Source organism: Leptinotarsa decemlineata, unplaced genomic scaffold (genome assembly GCF_025532065.1).
Source record: "Leptinotarsa decemlineata unplaced genomic scaffold, Ldec_3_MD MMD2_tig00001064_RagTag_RagTag, whole genome shotgun sequence".
Taxonomy (NCBI): domain Eukaryota; kingdom Metazoa; phylum Arthropoda; class Insecta; order Coleoptera; family Chrysomelidae; genus Leptinotarsa; species Leptinotarsa decemlineata.
In genome coordinates this window covers 5,525,856-5,545,031 of record NW_027412558.1, presented here as the reverse complement: position 1 = coordinate 5,545,031, position 19,176 = coordinate 5,525,856, and the positions used below count along the sequence as shown (strand labels likewise).

Sequence of the window (19,176 nt, the reverse complement as noted above, 5' to 3'; positions counted from 1 at the left end):
ACACTATTCTACAAGATGAACCCAATTACAGAATAGGGAGTAACAGTGGCATTTACAAATATGTACTTATATAATATAATTTGTGAATCCATATTAAAACAAAAATATAAAAACAGAACTGTCAGTTAGCTAATAAATGTCTTTTGAGTTGTATAATCTGGCAGATGAATATATCTAGGACATGACCAACAGAATTAGAGGTATCGCTGAGTACGCGAATGACCTCCAAGAATTATAATACCACGCTGTAGATTGAGTCATAACCAGAAAGTAACTTATTTTGGCCCGAAATTATACAATAAGCTACCACTCTATATGAAGAATATTAATAATTACTGTAAACTAAAGAAGGAACTGAAAGTTTTCATCAGAAATCATTATGATCAATTGCAGGATTTCTTTGAAAATGTTTCAGGTAAATTACCTGCTTTCTCTCTTTCTTCTTACTACCACCCTCTAGTCATCATTCTCCAACTGCGGTTTTAAACCTAGTAAGGTAGACAGTAATATAAACGACCTATCTTAGCTTTTATGTATTTATTTTATTATCTAATATATAAAAATGGATGTTTGTTGGTTGGTTGGTTGGTTGGTAAGTGATAAACTTCTGCATCGCTCAACCGATCGTGATGAAACTTGACATTTATAAGTAATTTTTCATAGAGAAGGTTTTCAGGCTATTAATTTCTCTGTACTCGCCACTAGATGGCGCTGTAGAATATTTTTTTGAAAGCACTGTTCTATAACGCTGCGCACGCCAGCGTTATATGCTGATTCTGTCAAAACATTGAAACAGCAGCGATATATCAACATAGTACTAATTAGTACTACAACTACCAAATTCTACGCGGGCAACAACTAGTATACTATATAACACAACCAATATCAGTCTGTAACAGCCACCATACAAGCCTAGCTTAGATGGCTACAGAGTATCGAATACATAGTTCTATGATAAGATTATTTTAATTGTAAATCGCAGGAAAATCAAATCATGTGACTAAATGATTGAAAATGACATTAAAATGAATATATTACTTACTTACTAGTTAGTATCGCCGTCCTTACCGTTTGTCATCATTCCATTCTAGAACATATAATATACAATAAATACTCCCTTCGAATTGATCCATTTGGAGATCAGGATGTCTAGTATTGGGCTTATGAATGTGTTTTTGCTGAATCATTATAATCTCCAATTTCACCCATTCGAAGAAACAATACCTTGAAATTGGGAAAGCAAGATATCAAAACATATTACGGAATAATTCCTTCCTCTTCGTGTTCCCGGATAAATCCAGGTTAAATGTTGCAGTGCTATCTAGAAGCTGAATGTGACTAAACTTAATTGTTTATATCACGCTAAAACGAAATGTCTTTTGCAGGTTATTCCCTACTTTCGTGGCCAGGTGGTTTACCTTATCTGGAGCTAAACTGCAGCTTGGGATTAACCGGAGCCGCGATTTTGCTGTTGCCCGTCTTTATGTACGTGGCAATCCTGAAGGTGAGTTTAAAAACTGCTTTTTAGATGAAGTACGCTACGAGAGTTTATGATCGTCTGTGAAGAATCAGTAAACATGTGGTAGATTATTGTCATGATAAGTTTGAAACAATTTTCACCAGAAATAAATTACGGTCTCTTGACGCGCATTTCGCTTACCAAGTAAGCGTCCTCAGATGATCATTTTGACTAAATTTTACTACTATTTTAGTATTTTTTATGCTAGTAGCCTGACTACTACCTGTTATTGTTCGTATACTAAACTACCTGTTTTTTAATAACTCAAATTTGTTATGTATTTACTCTATATTGGTGACTATTCCCTACATTTTTTTAATGGTGGAGTATTCAAAGAGTACATCCGGCTTACCAAAATTTGCATGGAACAGAATTGCTTCCAGTTCGCCAACTGTTTTTATCGGTAATATGAGGATACTGCAATGGGAAACCCGTTGTCTCCTTTCATGGCTAATCTATTCATGAGCAGATTTGAAATGAAAGCAAGGGAAGAGTTGGATTACTTTCCACGAACCTGGATCCGACACGTGAATGATGTATTTGCCATTTTTTATGCAAAGAGGAGTAAGGTAGAGAATGTGATTCTTTGCCTCAACAACATATTTGCAAGTATAAAATTTAGGTATGAAATACCGAAGAAGTACCATTCCAGGATGTACTAGTTATTGAAAATGTCAACAAGGGTCTTGAATATATAGATAGATAACTTTATGAAACTACGTAAATACAATGTATTTTTGTAGCAGATCCAAAAAAATGTACATTTGTATATATATATATATATATATATATATATATATATATATATATATACTTATATATATATATATATATATATATATATATATATATACACCCATTTATACGTATATACACACATATATATGCATATATACATACAGACAATACACATATATACATAAACTAGTACTCCTACTATTTCAGGTATTACTACAACTACACGTATCGCTGACAGGTGTGTCCATATACTCACGAATTGAATAAAACCCATTTTCTGAAAAAAATCTTTTTAATTATTTTTCGGAGCAAATCATATCTAGAATCTTCCAACTGGATGGTTATTTATTGTAGAGAGCAATATCTAGAGAATTATTAGCAGATTTATTTAATCTAAATCTCTGTGGTCTGAGATGCCCAGCACCGCGGGTGTTATATTCATGAAAGTTTGAATTTATACGCAGTTTATTTTTTCTACTATGAATTTCTAGTACTCAGTGGAAAATATAAAGAGAAGGTAGTGTCATGACTTTGAATTTCTGGAATGAAGGTTTACAATGGTCTCTGAAGGCAACATTAGCAATAATTCGGATAGCTTTTTTTTGAAGCCTAAATACTTTGACAGAGACGGATGCATTAACCCATAAAATTACTCCATAGGACATATGAGAGTGAAAAAAAGCATAGTAGATATTCATTAGTGTGTCAGAACTTATTATATTTTTCAGTTGTCTCAGAATAAAAATGGAGCTTGAAAGTTTGGAGCAGAGCCTCTCGATGTGAAACGTCCAATTCAGAGAGGGATCTAGAAAAATTCCTAAAAGTTTTGTAGGTTCATTGGTACTTGTGAAGAAAACGTCATATGATTTGTTTAGCTAGCGTTGAGTTTCAAACTGTGAACATGATACAGGTTGAATGAACTGAATAATAAAATAAGTTAATTACGTAAATGATAAATAGGAGGGGCCCGAGCACAGAGCCCTGCGTTACCCCATATTTCATTGCTACTGTTTCTGACGTGATACCATTTAGCACATTGACAGTCTTCTACCTTGAAGGTACGAGTCAAAGAGAGCTAGGGCTATACCTCTTAGGCCGTATAGATTCAAGTTTTCTAATAGCAAATTATGATTTACACATTCAAAATGCATTTGTTGAGTCAAATTGATTCAGTACAGATTTCCTACCGTCTTCAAACCCTTCTACTATGTTTTCAACTGCTTTGGCTACAGCGTTTATGGTGGAGGTATTCTTCCGAAATTCAAACTGATTTTCATGAAGAAATTTGAATTTCTCAAAGTACATGAATAAACAAATATTCAAAATTATCTCGAATATTTTTCCTAAAAAGGAATGAGAGAAATTGGTCTGAAATTATCTGATGTATATAAATGTAAATAGATAGAATACGAGCACTTTCACGTATTTCACTGACAGCTCCCATAATTGCCCTTAAAAAAATGGCGGGACTATAATTTCCTGTCCATAGACTGCTCATAATTCTCTTGAGCAAACAAAGGTATGAGATTGAGGAAAAAGTTGTAAGGGAGGTGGCTGAAAGCAACAAGTATCCATCAAACAGTGAATAAATAGTTAGAAAACAAAAATCTGGAGAGTATATTCGTAATGCCTCGACTTTTCGAAAAGAGGTAGATTCAAAATACATAGGGCTTCCATACGAACCCAAATACACGAGTGTGTTGGTATGAACATTCACAAAATTTAATATAAGACTGGATTTCAAAAATGCACGTTGTACGTCGCTTCAACAACTGTTGGGCCGTTTAAAAGATAAGACGTTGGAAAAAAAAGTCTGGCATTTACGAAATATGTTGGCTAAACCAAACGGACTATATTAGCTCGCTACAAGGAACATGTTACGCATGTTCGGTTTCACAGACCGAAGAATTCAGATTACTTGGATGGTTCAATTTCACCCTTTTGAATATTAGTAGATTTGCTAAGAAAAAGATGAAGATTCGAAAAATTATCTTTATTGTACGTAAAAACATTGACGTTCTACTTTTCTCTTTGAAACTATTCAAAGTGAACCTTACCGACAAGAATGAAAATTATGATGTTCAGCATAGAATAAGCGAAGTACAGTCCACAAAAATGTGTACCAGATTCGTCAATAAACTTTTTGTCCGAAAGACCTTCAATTTCAAAAGGTTAGTATTTCTTAGAATGCACTCAAAAATGAGCTTGAATATTAGCATATTATGTGTGAAGGAAAAGTTATAGGTAACTTGTATCAAGCGTAAAAGATTTCAAGCATGACATCAATGAAAATTAAATCAGTCAATAAGAATTAACAGAGCAATGAATTTACAAGGCTCTTGCATTCCTTTCTGCTCAGTTGGTTATTGTTATAGATATGGCTCACTAGGCAATAACCTTAACCTAATTTATATGGCTAATAGGTGTAGCAACAACAAAATATATTTTAGATTTTCGTTGAAAAAGATGGATTACCCCATAGATAACCCCATACAGATTCCTCCCCAATCAATGGTACTAAAACTTTGTGACTGCGAATTTTTCAATAGCAATGGAAATTTGCATGAGCTTTCAAACAAAAAACTAGTGTCGAAATCAATAGATAACGCTGATTCGCTTTATGAAAATATATGAAATCATAATGTGCCAATGATAAATGGTAATTTTTCGTATACTTTTTCTAGCAAGATTTTTTTTTGAATTGGCAGTAGTAGATTAAAATTCTAACATACTTTCGTTTTGTTAGGAGTCTACATGATGTGTCTTCCTTTGAAACTTTTTATAGTGTTTTATAGTGTTGTTTTTATAGTTTTCGGGAAAAAATCCCGGTGTGAGTGGATATCGAAGTGCTCTTCTTCTGAAGAAGTACTCTGAGTACAATCGCCGTATGCCACTGTCAAGATTTCGAGTGTTTCTGAACACTCAATTCCAATTTCATTCACAAAACTCGATGCATATTCTTTGATCCATTTATTTCGAAAGCACCCAAAATATCTCTAACTTTTATGCCTCTAACCAACAAACCGAACATGGTGAACAGCTAAAACTGCGAACAGATGTTTGAAACCAGTGTACCTACATAAAAAAATAAACAAATCGCTAATCGAATGTACGTAGCTTACGAAATTTGAATATTCAACTTATTTTTTCAACAGTCACGTATAAAGCCCCGTTTACACGATACCAGTTGAGGAGACAATTGGCAGAGCCCATCTTACTAATACAAAACTATTGGCTACGTGTAAAAACCTTTGGCCGATTGGCGTGCCAACTGCTCTGCCAGTTGTCCTGAAATTCAGCTGTAGACAAAGGACAATTGACTGAGCGTCAGTAACGCCCCCTACCACTCTATCACGGTAGTTGTCTTGGCAGTTGGCGCCGTGTGAACGTGGGGCAGTAGATATCTCATTTAGGGCAAGTTTGCCTTTGTCAGTCGAGACGTCTACGTGTGTAAGTTTCATTGTTCATTTTGAACTGTCGTGAAAAACTATGACTCCTAAATGGAGTGACGATAGTGTCACTTCTGATTTCAACTTAGGAGACAGTGCTTCCTTCATTATTGTGTCTTGCTCAGATAGTTTACTTTCAACAAGCTGCAATAGTTCGTCAAAACTCTCCAGACTCATCTTTGAACAAGCTTTATATTCCAATGGATCCTCCATTCGTAACTCTATAATAATTGCGATGAAGTTCCGTGACTGTCTCTTTTCAATAGCCATTTCTTCTACCACTCCTCTCTTTATTCAACTCTCCTTCGAGAACTTCGCAAGCCTCAGCGATACATTCACGACAAAGATCGTCACACATTACTCTCAATTAATCACGACACACAACAGGCGATGAGGACACCGCCATTATTCGCCACCAACTGCCGTGGCAATAGTTTCGCCACAGTAGAAGAATACAACCAGTTGGCTCTCTTGCAACGTGATCCGCCCGAGTTGCCGGTGACCTTTAACCTCTCTTAGGATGAGATTCTCATCCAATGCTTTCAGTGCTGTAGTATCGAAGGATTCGACGGTCCACGGACATCGGGTTAGTTATAATAAAAGTCGTAAATTGATATTGTGTTTAGTTTATTCGCTGTTGTTATTACTGTTTTCAGTTTTTGTAGTACGGAAAAAGTAACTTACCACAAAATCTTCTATAATATCCTTAAATTTCGTTTTTATATGGTAAAAGAACGAAATTGGCTTCGCACTTTGGTTCGAGGTCATCGAGGACTTCGTAAATTTTGGAAATGAAGTAGCGGAAGTAGACTTACTGGTTGATTTTTTCTGTGGGTCGCCGTGTGGACAAGTTTTCATTCAATTGGACTGGCCTCAGACATTCACGCAACTGGCTCCGATAATTAACTCCTCAACTGGCACCGTGTAAACATGGCTTGAATAAACAACATCCTGGTCACTGAGTTTTTTCGGATTACTACACATCAAACTGAAAATTGTCTACTCTCCCAGATATTTTGTGAATAATATCTCAGATTTGTTTTCTGTAGACTTCCTTTCGATGACACGTGTGTTGTATTCCAGCTAATATCAGAACCGATATTGATTACGCATACACACATCCATCAAAGGATTTAATCAGGGCAGATGGGAATACGACTAGGAATTGAATATTCGGTTGAGGCATATGAGATCTTTGAACCAGAATATATCATGAACTAATGAAGGAAATCGGTTCGTGATGCTTATAGCTAATAGCATTTGTGAAAGAAGACAGCACATAATATCCTAATGTATACATACACAAACAACTGATCGGTTGCTGATAATTAGCAATCTCGCAAACTATCAGTGAGATTCATGTTTGAAGTGTATTTCATTTTATATATTGAGATGGAGAAAATGAGAACTACACTGGAATGAATCAAACTATTATCAAAGTTAAGTGAATTTGAAGAACTTACAGTAACATGAAGGTAACCCCATGATTTTCTTTTTGAAATGAAGGAGAATGTCAGTGGTACCGACTTTCATGAATAAAAATTTATTTTACCTGACGGTTGGGTTATGTTAGGTTAAGTTAGGTTAGGTTCAAAGTGAGTGGGTCTGTTCGACCCTCCACCGCAATCCGCAAGGATTTATTGTGGCTCATACCTATAAACACTCGACTAAATAAACCTAGCTTCTCAACGAAGCCAATTAGTTTGCATAGTGAGTGGTCTTTCAGGTCAGATGTTAAGAGTACGGCTCTGCCGAAAGCTGGCGCGAGTTGCAGACTCTTGTTCAATATTGGAGTAACTTTGAAGATGTTTCGATTCATAGTGTCGTTCAATGTTATAGTCTTTGAGAACAGCTATGGTTTCATTTCAAATTAAACATAGCGCCTTATTACTGGACTCAATCACAAAATACTGAAAGTTCCATTTTTCTTGGAACGTTCTGCATTCACCGTCGATTTTTCGCTTCTTTTCCATACTAACAAATCACACATAAAAACAATAAGTCAAATCAAAATACTTTTATTGACGGGTGTTACTTTATTTCACAATAGACAGTTTCGCTTCCTTCGCCTTTCCTACGCAGACCAACTCGCAGTTGCGCCGCTAGTCTTTTTATATGCAATTATTACTGCCATCTCGAGGTGATCGGAATACACTAGCTAGAACCAGAACTTTCTCGAACCAACGCGGTAAATCCAAATATTCAATTACGACTAATGCCACCTAGCGGGTAGCTGAAAAAGATAGTACTTAGTACAACTACTCGCCACTAGATGTCGTTAAGTGTCACAATACACAATAATAATTTAAATGCCAAAAAAGCGTAAGTTTGCTTAGGTCACATACTTTGCGACTATCCTAGACTAGAAATATAGTTAAGGACAGAAATTGGCCCTTGGGACAAACTGAAAAAATCATTATGGCCCGAAGGCTTCAAAGTTTGGAGACCTCTGGTATAAATGATTGATTTCTGAACCCGTAAAACAACAAATGTCTGTTTATTTTTCCCACTGAGCCTGCATAATTCCATTTTCCATTGGGACTGGTTAGATAGATCATTTTATCTTGACTGTGAATAACAATAAGCACAACAAGACAAAGGTTGATTCAACTAAGACACCCGCAATTCAATGCCATAATACACCAACCTCATGTGCAACTTCGAACAACAATATTCAATTCTCGTCTGAGTAAGCATAATAGCATCGAAACCCACTGATTCTGTTGATACGCGGATATGCGGAGGTATCGCTATTCAATTATGCACAAAGGGACTTTGCTAACGTTCAGATCCTACAGGTCAAAGTGATAACTATACAGGGTGAAGTCTTGAGTTTTGAATAGGATATACAAACACAATATCGAACAGGAATGTTGGTAAATAACATCAGTAATTGAAATGTTTTGATGCGTTGATTTATGAAAATGTATTCACTCTATTTCAGTGTAGAAATATACTTTGGAATGAATTTGGTATATCAGCAAATCATCTGAAATTGGATACAACCAAATCTCAATTAATTGTTTCGGACCTCGAAGAAAATGACATGAAATCTGAGAATCCATATTTGTGAAATTGAATTATTTGTAGTTTCAGAAAGAATCTGGTCTTTGGCTAATAAGCCAATTTCATGAGCATATAATTTTATTTGTGATAACTTTCACAATTTCCTGCGTCAATTGTATCAAAGTATAGATATTAGGTGACCTGAAAAATTCGTAGACTAACTCAAACTAGTATTAAATCAATATGATTTCCAGTAACGTTCAAAAGACACGTGTACAAATTTCACAGCTCTTGGACTAATAGTTTGTGGGATAGAACATTTTGAGTGAAGCAACTTCTGTTAGTTTGAAGAAAATAAATGAAAGGAATTTCTTGTGTTAATAAAGCATTGCTTTTTGGCAGAAAAAAATATTGAAGTCAAGGATTGGCAAAATCAACCGCTGAGAAGTGGTTTGCTGAGTTTGAACGAAGTGAAACGAGCAACGAGGACGCTGCACACAGTGGACCCCCCAAAGAGGCCTGTTACCGACGAAAACATCGAAAAAAGTCCACAAAACAATTTTGGATGACCGTGAAGTGAAGTTGATCAAGATAGCTGTGGCTCTATAGATATCAAAGAAACGTGTTGAACATATCGTGCATAAATACACATGCAAAAACAACTTCCTCTAATTTTAGATACCGATGTTTGAAAAGTGGTTCATATCGATTCAGAATGTTCAAGTGATTGTTGAGTTCTTCTTTGCAATTATGCATGGCAATAGAATTTCAGTGTTTCATAGAGCAAGGAAAGTGGCTTTACATGATGAGGGTCTGCCGAATCATCAAATCGCGGATAGACTAAGGAATCCCCGCGCGTCAGTCACCCGAATAGTGCCTTTGTACCAGGAAACTAATATCGTTGACTGGAGAGGGGAAACTGGACGTCCTAGAGTAACTAATGCAAGAGAAGATCGGTATCTAACAGAACAGAAGAATGTCTGGTCGAATGATTTCCAGTACCACAATACGGCGGAGACTTGTTAGAGCCAATTTGCAATCCAGGAGGCCATCAAAAGTACCCAGGCTAATTCCCAGACACATTGCCGCTCGTCTACAGTGGACACAGGAACACAGAGACCGGCTTTAAGCTCAGTGGCGAATGTCTTTTTTTCGGACGAAACCACATTTGGTTTGGTTAATGATAGTCGGCGACACAGATTTTGGAGATGGCCAGGGAGACAAGAAATACTATTTTTTGCTAGAGAAGTCGTTCCATACCAAGGAGGATCAGTAATGCATGGTCATTGTACACAGCTTATTTCCATTCCAGATACTATGACAGGAGATAGATATGAACCATTATTTATTCTCTCCGAAATTAAATTGGTGCCAACTGAAATGAAATTGGTGCAAATTCCAATTCGGTGCTGTGGTCTTCTCTGGTTACAATCTCCAAACTTTTCAACTTCAACTGCGGCAGTCATCTTCAATTGCCTGGTCGAAGTACTCTTCTTGACATATCAATTGATATGAAACGTTTGGAGATTGTAACCAAAGAAGACCACAGCAAAACCCGGAAACCAACCAAAAGATTGTGCCAACAATTTCAACTCAGTGTAGAAATGAAAACTGAACACATTAAATCTTCACAATATTTCCTATAAAAGTTTCACGATTAGTCATAACAAAATTTACATTCTGACATAAAACTTATCTCTCTCTCCAATAATGGAACATTTTCTATATTGGACCATTAATTTCAAATCGTTCAATGCAATTACAAGTCAAAGTCAATTTATGGGATCGAAGTCATCTCGCTGTTTTATCAAACAGGACACGTTAGGGATTCTTTTTGAATTTTATTGACAATGGCGTAAAACATGTAGACTTCAATTTTGTTTTATGATATTGACGGCCATGAATTATAGATAACGTTGGAGTGCAACCGAGCCATATGCACGAGAAGGATAATGTTAGAACTCTATGAAAAACAAATGAGTACCATAAATCTGAATCCCCGGGAAATAAATACCTGTGTAGTGGGTGAAATATTATTTGCAGTGAAACTAGAAAGATGAATTGCAAGAGGAATATATTTGGGAACATAGCAGCTGTGGAATGGGGATTTATCTATTGTACAGGATGGAATAATAGTTAATCAAGACTCATAATATGGATTTATATCGAAACTTCAGAAAATGAAAAATATTTATCTTCACTCCTCTAATTTTTCGTGAGAATATTTCAGTTCATCCCAATAAATCATCGAAGTGATTTATTTATTCATGCACAAGTCAGAAATTTCAGAGAGCATCAAGGATTTTTCTTCATATTTCAAAGTAACAAAAACCAATATATCAAAATATGTTCACACTGAAACTTCAGGCTCCTAACGATTTATGAATGCATAACGGAGGGATCCACTTTCTCATCGAATTCCTGACCTTTCTATAGCTGAAAGTGAAATATTCCTGTTGATTGATGGTCCAGAAGAGAGTTTCTATCGTTAGAATAAACGATTAGAATAAATGTTGCTCTAAACATTAATATTGATAAAGCATCAAACGCATGAGATCATCAGCTGGATAATATAAACTAATACAGTAGGTACACAATTATTGAAGAAGAACATTGTACTGAATTAGCATTTTTTTTCACATACAGTCAGTGGGCGTACTTACAAACCATCTAGCCAGTCTCAACTCCCTACACTGTAGGTTAATGGACTGATACCTATCACAAAACAACTACTCCCCTGGCTAATGCCATGAAGTTATTCCTGCATATGCTGTTGGCGATACAACTGCCGCAATAGATTTTCAATTATTGGAACACACTTGCAGACCGGTTTCGGGCTGTTTGGCCATCATCAGTGCAAGGTAGTTTCTATCATAAGTATAAAGTCGATTTTTTTTCGCGAATAAAAGATGGTCTGAATGGGCGTGTTCCATGCACACATCCATAAATGTGGTGATTGACCGACTTCACCTTTTTGACATTCACGAACAACATAATCAAAGAATCATTTACCAATCAATTATCTCTTTTTATTAAAAAGTGGTTCGTGGTTGAAATGAAGCCGCAGCGCAAATGTCCATGGTAAGATCGAATTTCCACTTTTTTTCGAGTTTTGGGAATATGGTAGAAATGTAGCTGCAACCTTATATGTGTGTAAGCTGATCTGAGCCTTTTGCAAATCATAGCGAGGCAATCACAAGATAAGTTTTCTGTAACTTGTGCGTTTCTTTGACACTGAAGCTAACTATTTTACGGAGGTTATACCTCGAAGGATACTGGCTTAAGAGTCCCTATAGAATCTGAGGTCTTGACACTCTATTCCAGTGATTCCTTAGTTGATCAAGTCCCTACTGGATTGGATGAAAATATTGAAATATTGGTTTCCTCCTTCATGAATACATCATTTTCTTCATTTCTCTCCATTTTACTGTGACCTATAACTTAAATAAAGGTTACTAGATATATCAATGCCAGTTTTCTCAGGAAGGTTTTGTAGCCCCATGTCATTTAAGACCCATTATTTGTTGCTGCTTCTGCTTGGTTAATTGACCCACACGAATCGTTTGTATGGGATCATTTCAGAAGTTAATTTTTTTTTATGGTTTCATTCATTTTTCCTTGGTAATTGACATATAGTTTTCTCCCTTTGCTTCGGATTACAGTTCTGACGAGTACTATCATATTTGGATCTACCAATTTGCTGTCTCTTCTCGGTGTAGTTTTCATTGTTAATTGTGGCAAAAACTAGCATGTCAGTCGATAAAAAAAACAGATATTTTTGATACAGTTGGCTTAAATCACTCTTTCCATTCTGTGATCATAAATGATTTATGTACACACTGTGCATAAATCATTCATGGGCACAGGAGCGGAGGTGAAATATTTCGAAACAATGCCAAGATATTTCACCACCATGATAAAACACTCACCTGGAACGCTCAAAAAGTTTTTCACAAAGCTAGGCTGTCCCTATGGACATGTCGAAGGAGTTGTGGTTAAACTTGGAGTATAGCTCAAAAAAAAAATACATTGGATTTATGTCGGACCAATGATCACTTATGGTATGATTACCTAATGGTGGAAGGCTTTACAGAAACGGCTCAGACGAAGTTCTCTGGCTCACATAGACAGGCCTGTCTGGCCATCATTGGTGACATCAGTACCACACCATCGGCGGCCATGGAGATCCTTCTAGATCTACCTCCTCTCCACATTTTTCTGGAGAGAGAGGCTAGATGGACTGCATGTAAACTTTTGCAAATTGGCAATTGCACAAATCAATTAAATGCAGAGTACAACAGTCACAGCATTCTGGAAATGACCTCTGACTTTATACTTCCAACTGTCAACTACGAACTGCCTAATAAAGTACTGTTCTCGAGTAGAGAGGACTAGATCCTACGGGAGAAGGAAATATTAAAAGCAAATAGTTGTTGGTTCACAGATGGATCAAAAACACCTTCAGGTTCTGGTGCAGGTGTTTTCAGTTGCAGATCCAGGACAGAGACATCAACCGGAGAGATTGGAACAATCCCTCCTCATACACAAGTCAATAAAAATATTCTCGGACAGTCTCTGATCTGGACTCTTGGCCATACTGGCCTGGAAGGAAATGAGACTGCTGACTTCCTTGCAAAGGAGGGTGCTGCAAGCAGCTTCATCGGACCAAAACCTGTCATTTGCATCGCTTTAGGCTTTGCCAAACGAACATCTGGATGGCAAGAAGATTTATGGACTTCTAGCAGAATCTTTCAGGGTTGGATCACAACAAGGCGTTCATTCACCCTCCGAAGCTTGAAACCAAATAGTTGTTGGACTACAGTAGGGATGAACTACGATATCTAACAGGCCTTCCCACAGGTCACTGTCATTTGAATCATCATATGCATAGACTCGGACTGTCGGAAGACAGTGTGTGTCACCTCTGTTTGGAAAATGGTGAAACAGTAGAGCATATACTTTATGCCTGCCGTGCTGGGAACCAAATCAGGTTTTCAGAGTTTGACAGAGCCGTACTCTCACCATCTGACCTGAAAGACCACTCACCATACGAATTAATTAGCTTCGTTGAGAAACTGGGCTTATTTGGTCGAGTGTGAGAAAGTGTGAGCCATAATAAACCCTTGCAGGTTGTGGTGGACACACTCACTTTTGACCTGAACTCAACCTAACACACAGTGCATGAAATAAAAGAAAGGAATTGCAGCGTTGAAGAAAGAGTGTAGGATTATACTTATAGACAATATTTGTCATCAAATTCTTTAGACTGTCCATCCTGCAATCCCCACTATCATCAATATTGCACGAGTAATAAATACTTCTGTCAAGCATGAACTGGCACACTAAATTCATGTGCGGAAGCATCGCTATTCAATTATCGCATGTACACGACGGCCTCATCCACGCCGAATAATCCCGCAAACGTGCCGATCCTGCCGAATCGATATGCAGGAAAGATGGTCAAAACATGCGGGTCGCATGCTAAACTGCCATACGGCTACTCTCCATGACAACATTGCGGTGGTGTGTATCGCTATCTAAACTGTGATCGTAGCGGTTTGCTATGCTCGCACGAAGGCTCGAATGCTCGCTGTTGATTTGCAAAACTTTATGAATAATTTAGATATGTTAAGCGCAGTCATATTACATCCGCATCTTGGTGACGGTTTCAGCAAGATGGCGCGCCTACTTCGTAATAATAACTCTGATGCCGTTCAAGTAATGTGGTAAAAATTCCACCAGCGCGAGATTTCAATTTGGTTCCAGCACATGACGGGGGTAATGGCAGAAATTTGAATAGCAATTTTGCAGGCAGATGATACTCTGATGAGGGCTACAGGGTGAGTGAACCCTTGCGTTTTCTCCTTGACTTGAACTTTCTTGTATTCTGAAAGGAGAAATCAAAAAACAACGAAGGAATCAATCGTATCGTAAAATAGGGACTCATTTCAACGAGTTGCAAGGTTTCATGACTCTCAGTACCTAACCTAACCTAACCTAACCTAACCTAACCTATAAAATCCTTTGTACCTAATCATATCCTATTCGAACTTTGGAGTACTGTAACTGTAACTGCTGCTGTTTTCTGGAGGACCTTCTTTGATATCCCAGATCACTGTTGTTTAACATTAGAAAACATGAGCATTCTACAGATCAGAGTTCTGTGATGACCATTTGTTTGCAGCTTCGGCGGTACAGTAGCAGTGACTGCAACCCAATGGGCAGATCCAAGAAGCTATATTACCCACTTCACGTTTTTCTCGTCTAACCCCGGAAGATGTTCAGCTCCCTTTGTTGAGCTTCATTTGGCAATGGACTGATCGTTCTTTCTGCTTATTGTTCTGGCATTTTATCCCAATGAGAACATTATTTCTTGATGGGCCTTTTCGAAAGTCGACAAGAAACTTCAAGTCCAGAGACAGAACGATTGACTCCCTCCATCAGTTCCCCTTTTTATTTTTATCACCTTGTAACCTGACATCCACCTCAACTCGATGTTGGTTTTTCTGGACTTGAATCATAGTCGTGTCGACCAATCTCTAAGCTGTTCATGGATTTTGGAATTCATCCATCGAAATACGATACCAATGCGTTCTAACCCACTGTGTATTTCAACATAGATTTCAGATGGGATCACGAATCGTCACGTGTCCATACAGATTATTTGATTTCTTGAGGATCCACCAGTTGTCTTGTGAATCCTGAAGATGTCACTATATCAATGAGACGAAGGTGAGCAGGGTTTTGGTAACTATTCGTACTTACCAAAAGATTGTTTTCGGTTTCAAACCCAAAGGTTTTTCAGTCAATGGCGTATCTAACATTCTAGGTTATATTGGAGGAAATGCTGCTTTTGTGGTTGTGAATATGTGGAGTCCATTTTCAAGTTCTATGAAAAATTCAAACCGATTCCCTTGGGGCTACCTCTTTGTGAATGAAGTAATGAAACAGTGGTATTTTGCTATTTATTTTGTAAATTTTTCATTTTCAGATCAACTTTGAATGAAGTTGAGGTCTATTTTGCAAGAAACTCTTCAACTATCAAAGATACCCTGAACGATACTGATGGGTACTGTGAAATACTCCTTGCGCTGTTACGCTTGATATTTTTAAGGCCTTTGACCGTGTGTGGCATGAGAGTTCACTGGCCAAACTTCGATGCTATAGCTTGTCAAATCATTTTTGTGTATGGCTATCCAGCTTCCTAAAGGAACGTTCCTTGCAAGGGGGCGTCGATAGATATCCCTCAAATACTTTTATCATCAACGCTGGTGTTCCCCAGGGATCCATAATGTCTCTAACCCTCTTTTTGTTGTTATATCAACAACTTATTGAAAAAAACCAAGAATCCAATTTATTTCTCTGCTGACGACAGCACACTTATCTCGTCATTCCATTTGGATTCCGAGACGTCGACTGCGGATGCCCATCTTCACCGGCAGCAGGGGGTTGTATATCTTGATGAGGATATACAGTTTCTTTCGAATTGGGGTGAAAGTAACCAGGTTCAATTCAATGCCACAAAAACCTAGGCATCGGTTTTCTCCAAGAAAATGAATGTCTTCGAACCAGATATAATAATGTCAGGACGGAGAAGTCTGCTTTCTGCTTCGATAAGTTTGTTGGGGGTTAAAATGGACACATGGACACCAACGTTTTGGTAAAATCATGTCTCTGGAATTGCCATGTCTGCTTTTCAATAGCTTGGAACACTGTTCCGAACCAGGAAAGTGTATAAACCTCAGCAACTTTTAATGCTTTATAAAGCTCTAATCAGACCTTCTTTATAATATTGTCCACATGTATGGAGCTCCGCCCCTCCCAGGCATTCCCTGAAGCTGCTAGATTCTATTCAGAAAAGATCCATTTGTCTGATTGGAGACACGAACATCACTTACAACATCGATAGTTTGGAGCATGGAAGGAATGTTGGAGATTTTGAGACATTTGACGAAGAGGCTGAATAATTCAACACATTAGGATACCTTAGAATCTAGTAGAGGCTTATTGGAAATAATGGCTGCTCTGAGCGGCTGCCTGTAATACAGCCAAACATGCTAATTCAACAGTTCGCATAATATCTAATCAGTTGTAATGAACAGTGAAAGAGTATAAGATACATTATAACTGTATGGTAGTTTCTGCCACATAATATATAAACGTTTTCTGTTCTCCATCATGGCCTAACCATCATGGCTTGTTGTACGATGACTGTCATCGGACAGCAAGCCATGATGGTTAAACCTCTGAAGAAGTTAGCCACTCGCGCCAGCGAAATGTCAGGATGAAATTTCAAATGTCTACTTCTTTCAAACTCGAAAAATAATGACACTGAAAACATCAGCCGCGAAAGTTTAAACCATATTGTCGTTTACTGTTCTTGTAGTAGACGTATATTGAACCTCCAAATAAATTAGGCAATGTAGCCATAAGTGTACATGTACATGCGATACGGCCAATCTATGGTCGACTCATCTCCTACGTTGTTTCAACTTCTGAAATTTATGCAACTACACACCAGCTGTTTGATTCCTCCATGCCAAGTTTTGGAAGTTGAACATGTTTTTGAATGAATAATCAACACCTGTGACACTAATGCAGCGATTTGAGATTTCGTGAGAGTGACAATTATACACAAACAGCTTACATGCGTGCTGCTAAGTGTTCACACGCATTTTGTACATGCGAATTTACCAGCAGCTGAAAGGAAGTATGAAAGGATTTACGAGATAAAATCGAAAAGGTGTGACTCCGGCTTATGCAACAGATGAGTTACGCATGATTTTAACAATTCCTTTGGACAACTTGACGGTGAACGTGAGAGTACATCACTTGGACATACATAAACATTAGTCGGAAGAGATTTGTGATTTGATATATTACAGACAGGTGGATGAAGTTCTCATTGTGTTTTAGTTCATTGAATACGCCTTTTATTTCTACTTATTGAGTTTTCACTTTTAACATTACGAGCTAGTTGAAAAAGTTATCATTATAAACGTCAGAACATACTTATTTCAAATTACATTTTGAGTATCCATAGATGATAGATACTTTCCTGTAAGTTCAAGTAACGATTTTTTAAATATAAACTACAATGAATCCTATAACGAATGGAGAACTGTCAATGAATCATTTAAAAAATATATTTAAATCGAAGCAAAATATTATAAAGAAAAATTTTAAAATGTTTGCATGGAAATTAATTCATTGAATTTTATACAATGAAATCAGATGTGATACAGACAACCTGATATAAATTTCGGTGAATGGAAAATATTTGAGAAAAACCAAGAAATTCGTAAAGAATTCAACAGTCATCTCATGAATGTTGAACCAAATCATCAGAAGGAACAATGGTCTGAACAAATTATGATGATTTGATTTATAGCTAGTTTTCAAGTATGCTCACTGACTATATGTGAAAATTTTTTTTCCTTATAAGAGGAATTTGGCAAATTTCGGATATGCTGATGGTTACCTCGTTCACAGGCGATGACAAAACATGTTGTTTGTTGTCCGCTTCAGCCTAGATCAAGGAATGATACTCTGAACGAATTCGATTTTCAATTATCGGAAATCATCGACTTTATGTTGATGATAGACACTACCTTGCACTGACGAGTGGCCAAACAGCCCGAAACCGGCCTGCAAGTGTGTTCCAATAATTGAAAATCCATTGCGGTAGTTGTATTGCCAACAGCATGTGCAGGAATGAATTCAGTGAAGAATCGTGCACTGACACCCGGATATAATCCAACGCCCTTCGTGGTATTATCCAGGGGAGTAGTTGTTTTTTGATAAGTTTCAGTCCATTAACCTCCAGTGTAGGGAGTTGAGACTGGCTTGAATTGTTTCTTTAGATGATTTGATTCATAGCCAGTCTTCAAGTATGAGATAAATGTTGAATCTAATCTATCAGCTGTCTTTCACAGCCTTAAATTTCATTGAATAAAATCGAAAGATTGTTCTATATAATTGAAACCAACTGATTGTGAAGAGACAAATGATTCATGAATATATTAGAAATTGTGGAATTATTGAAATCAGAACTCTCACCATTGATGGCTGATATATAGTTGATACATCAAAGAAAACGGCTTGGGAAATTGCCCTGCTTTGGAAGAATCAACATTGAAAAACCACACCCGAGTCCAGTAATGCATTTATGGTTCATTTTGGCATCACTGATGAGACCTGTGGCGGATGAAACAGCGCTGTCTAGTGTTGAATCATATTTGGGTTATGACTTTCATTATTTTTATACAATTTTTTTTACAAATGTTTGAAGTGATTCTTCAAACTGACATACTTTTTTCATTTATGAACTTTTCTGAATAAATCAAACACTAAAGGCTGGTTTATTCACTTTTTGAGAGACCTACAATGTAAATAAATATGAACGTTCATACATCACCCAATGAAGTAAAAATGTGATATGAACCTTTCCATTGGTTCACATAA

The 19,176-nt window shown here is 37.1% G+C and overlaps 1 protein-coding gene across 3 annotated transcripts in view; it reads left to right on the top strand.

The window, feature by feature from the left end:
- tinc (transmembrane protein tincar) overlaps positions 1-19,176 on the top strand; it is a 252,546-nt gene that overhangs the window by 128,359 nt on the left and 105,011 nt on the right. For all 3 annotated transcript variants that reach the window (XM_074175557.1, XM_023162041.2, XM_023162040.2), the window contains exon 3: positions 1,386-1,504. In XM_074175557.1, the coding sequence (XP_074031658.1) occupies positions 1,386-1,504 (119 nt within the window). The remainder of the gene's footprint in view (positions 1-1,385; positions 1,505-19,176) is intronic.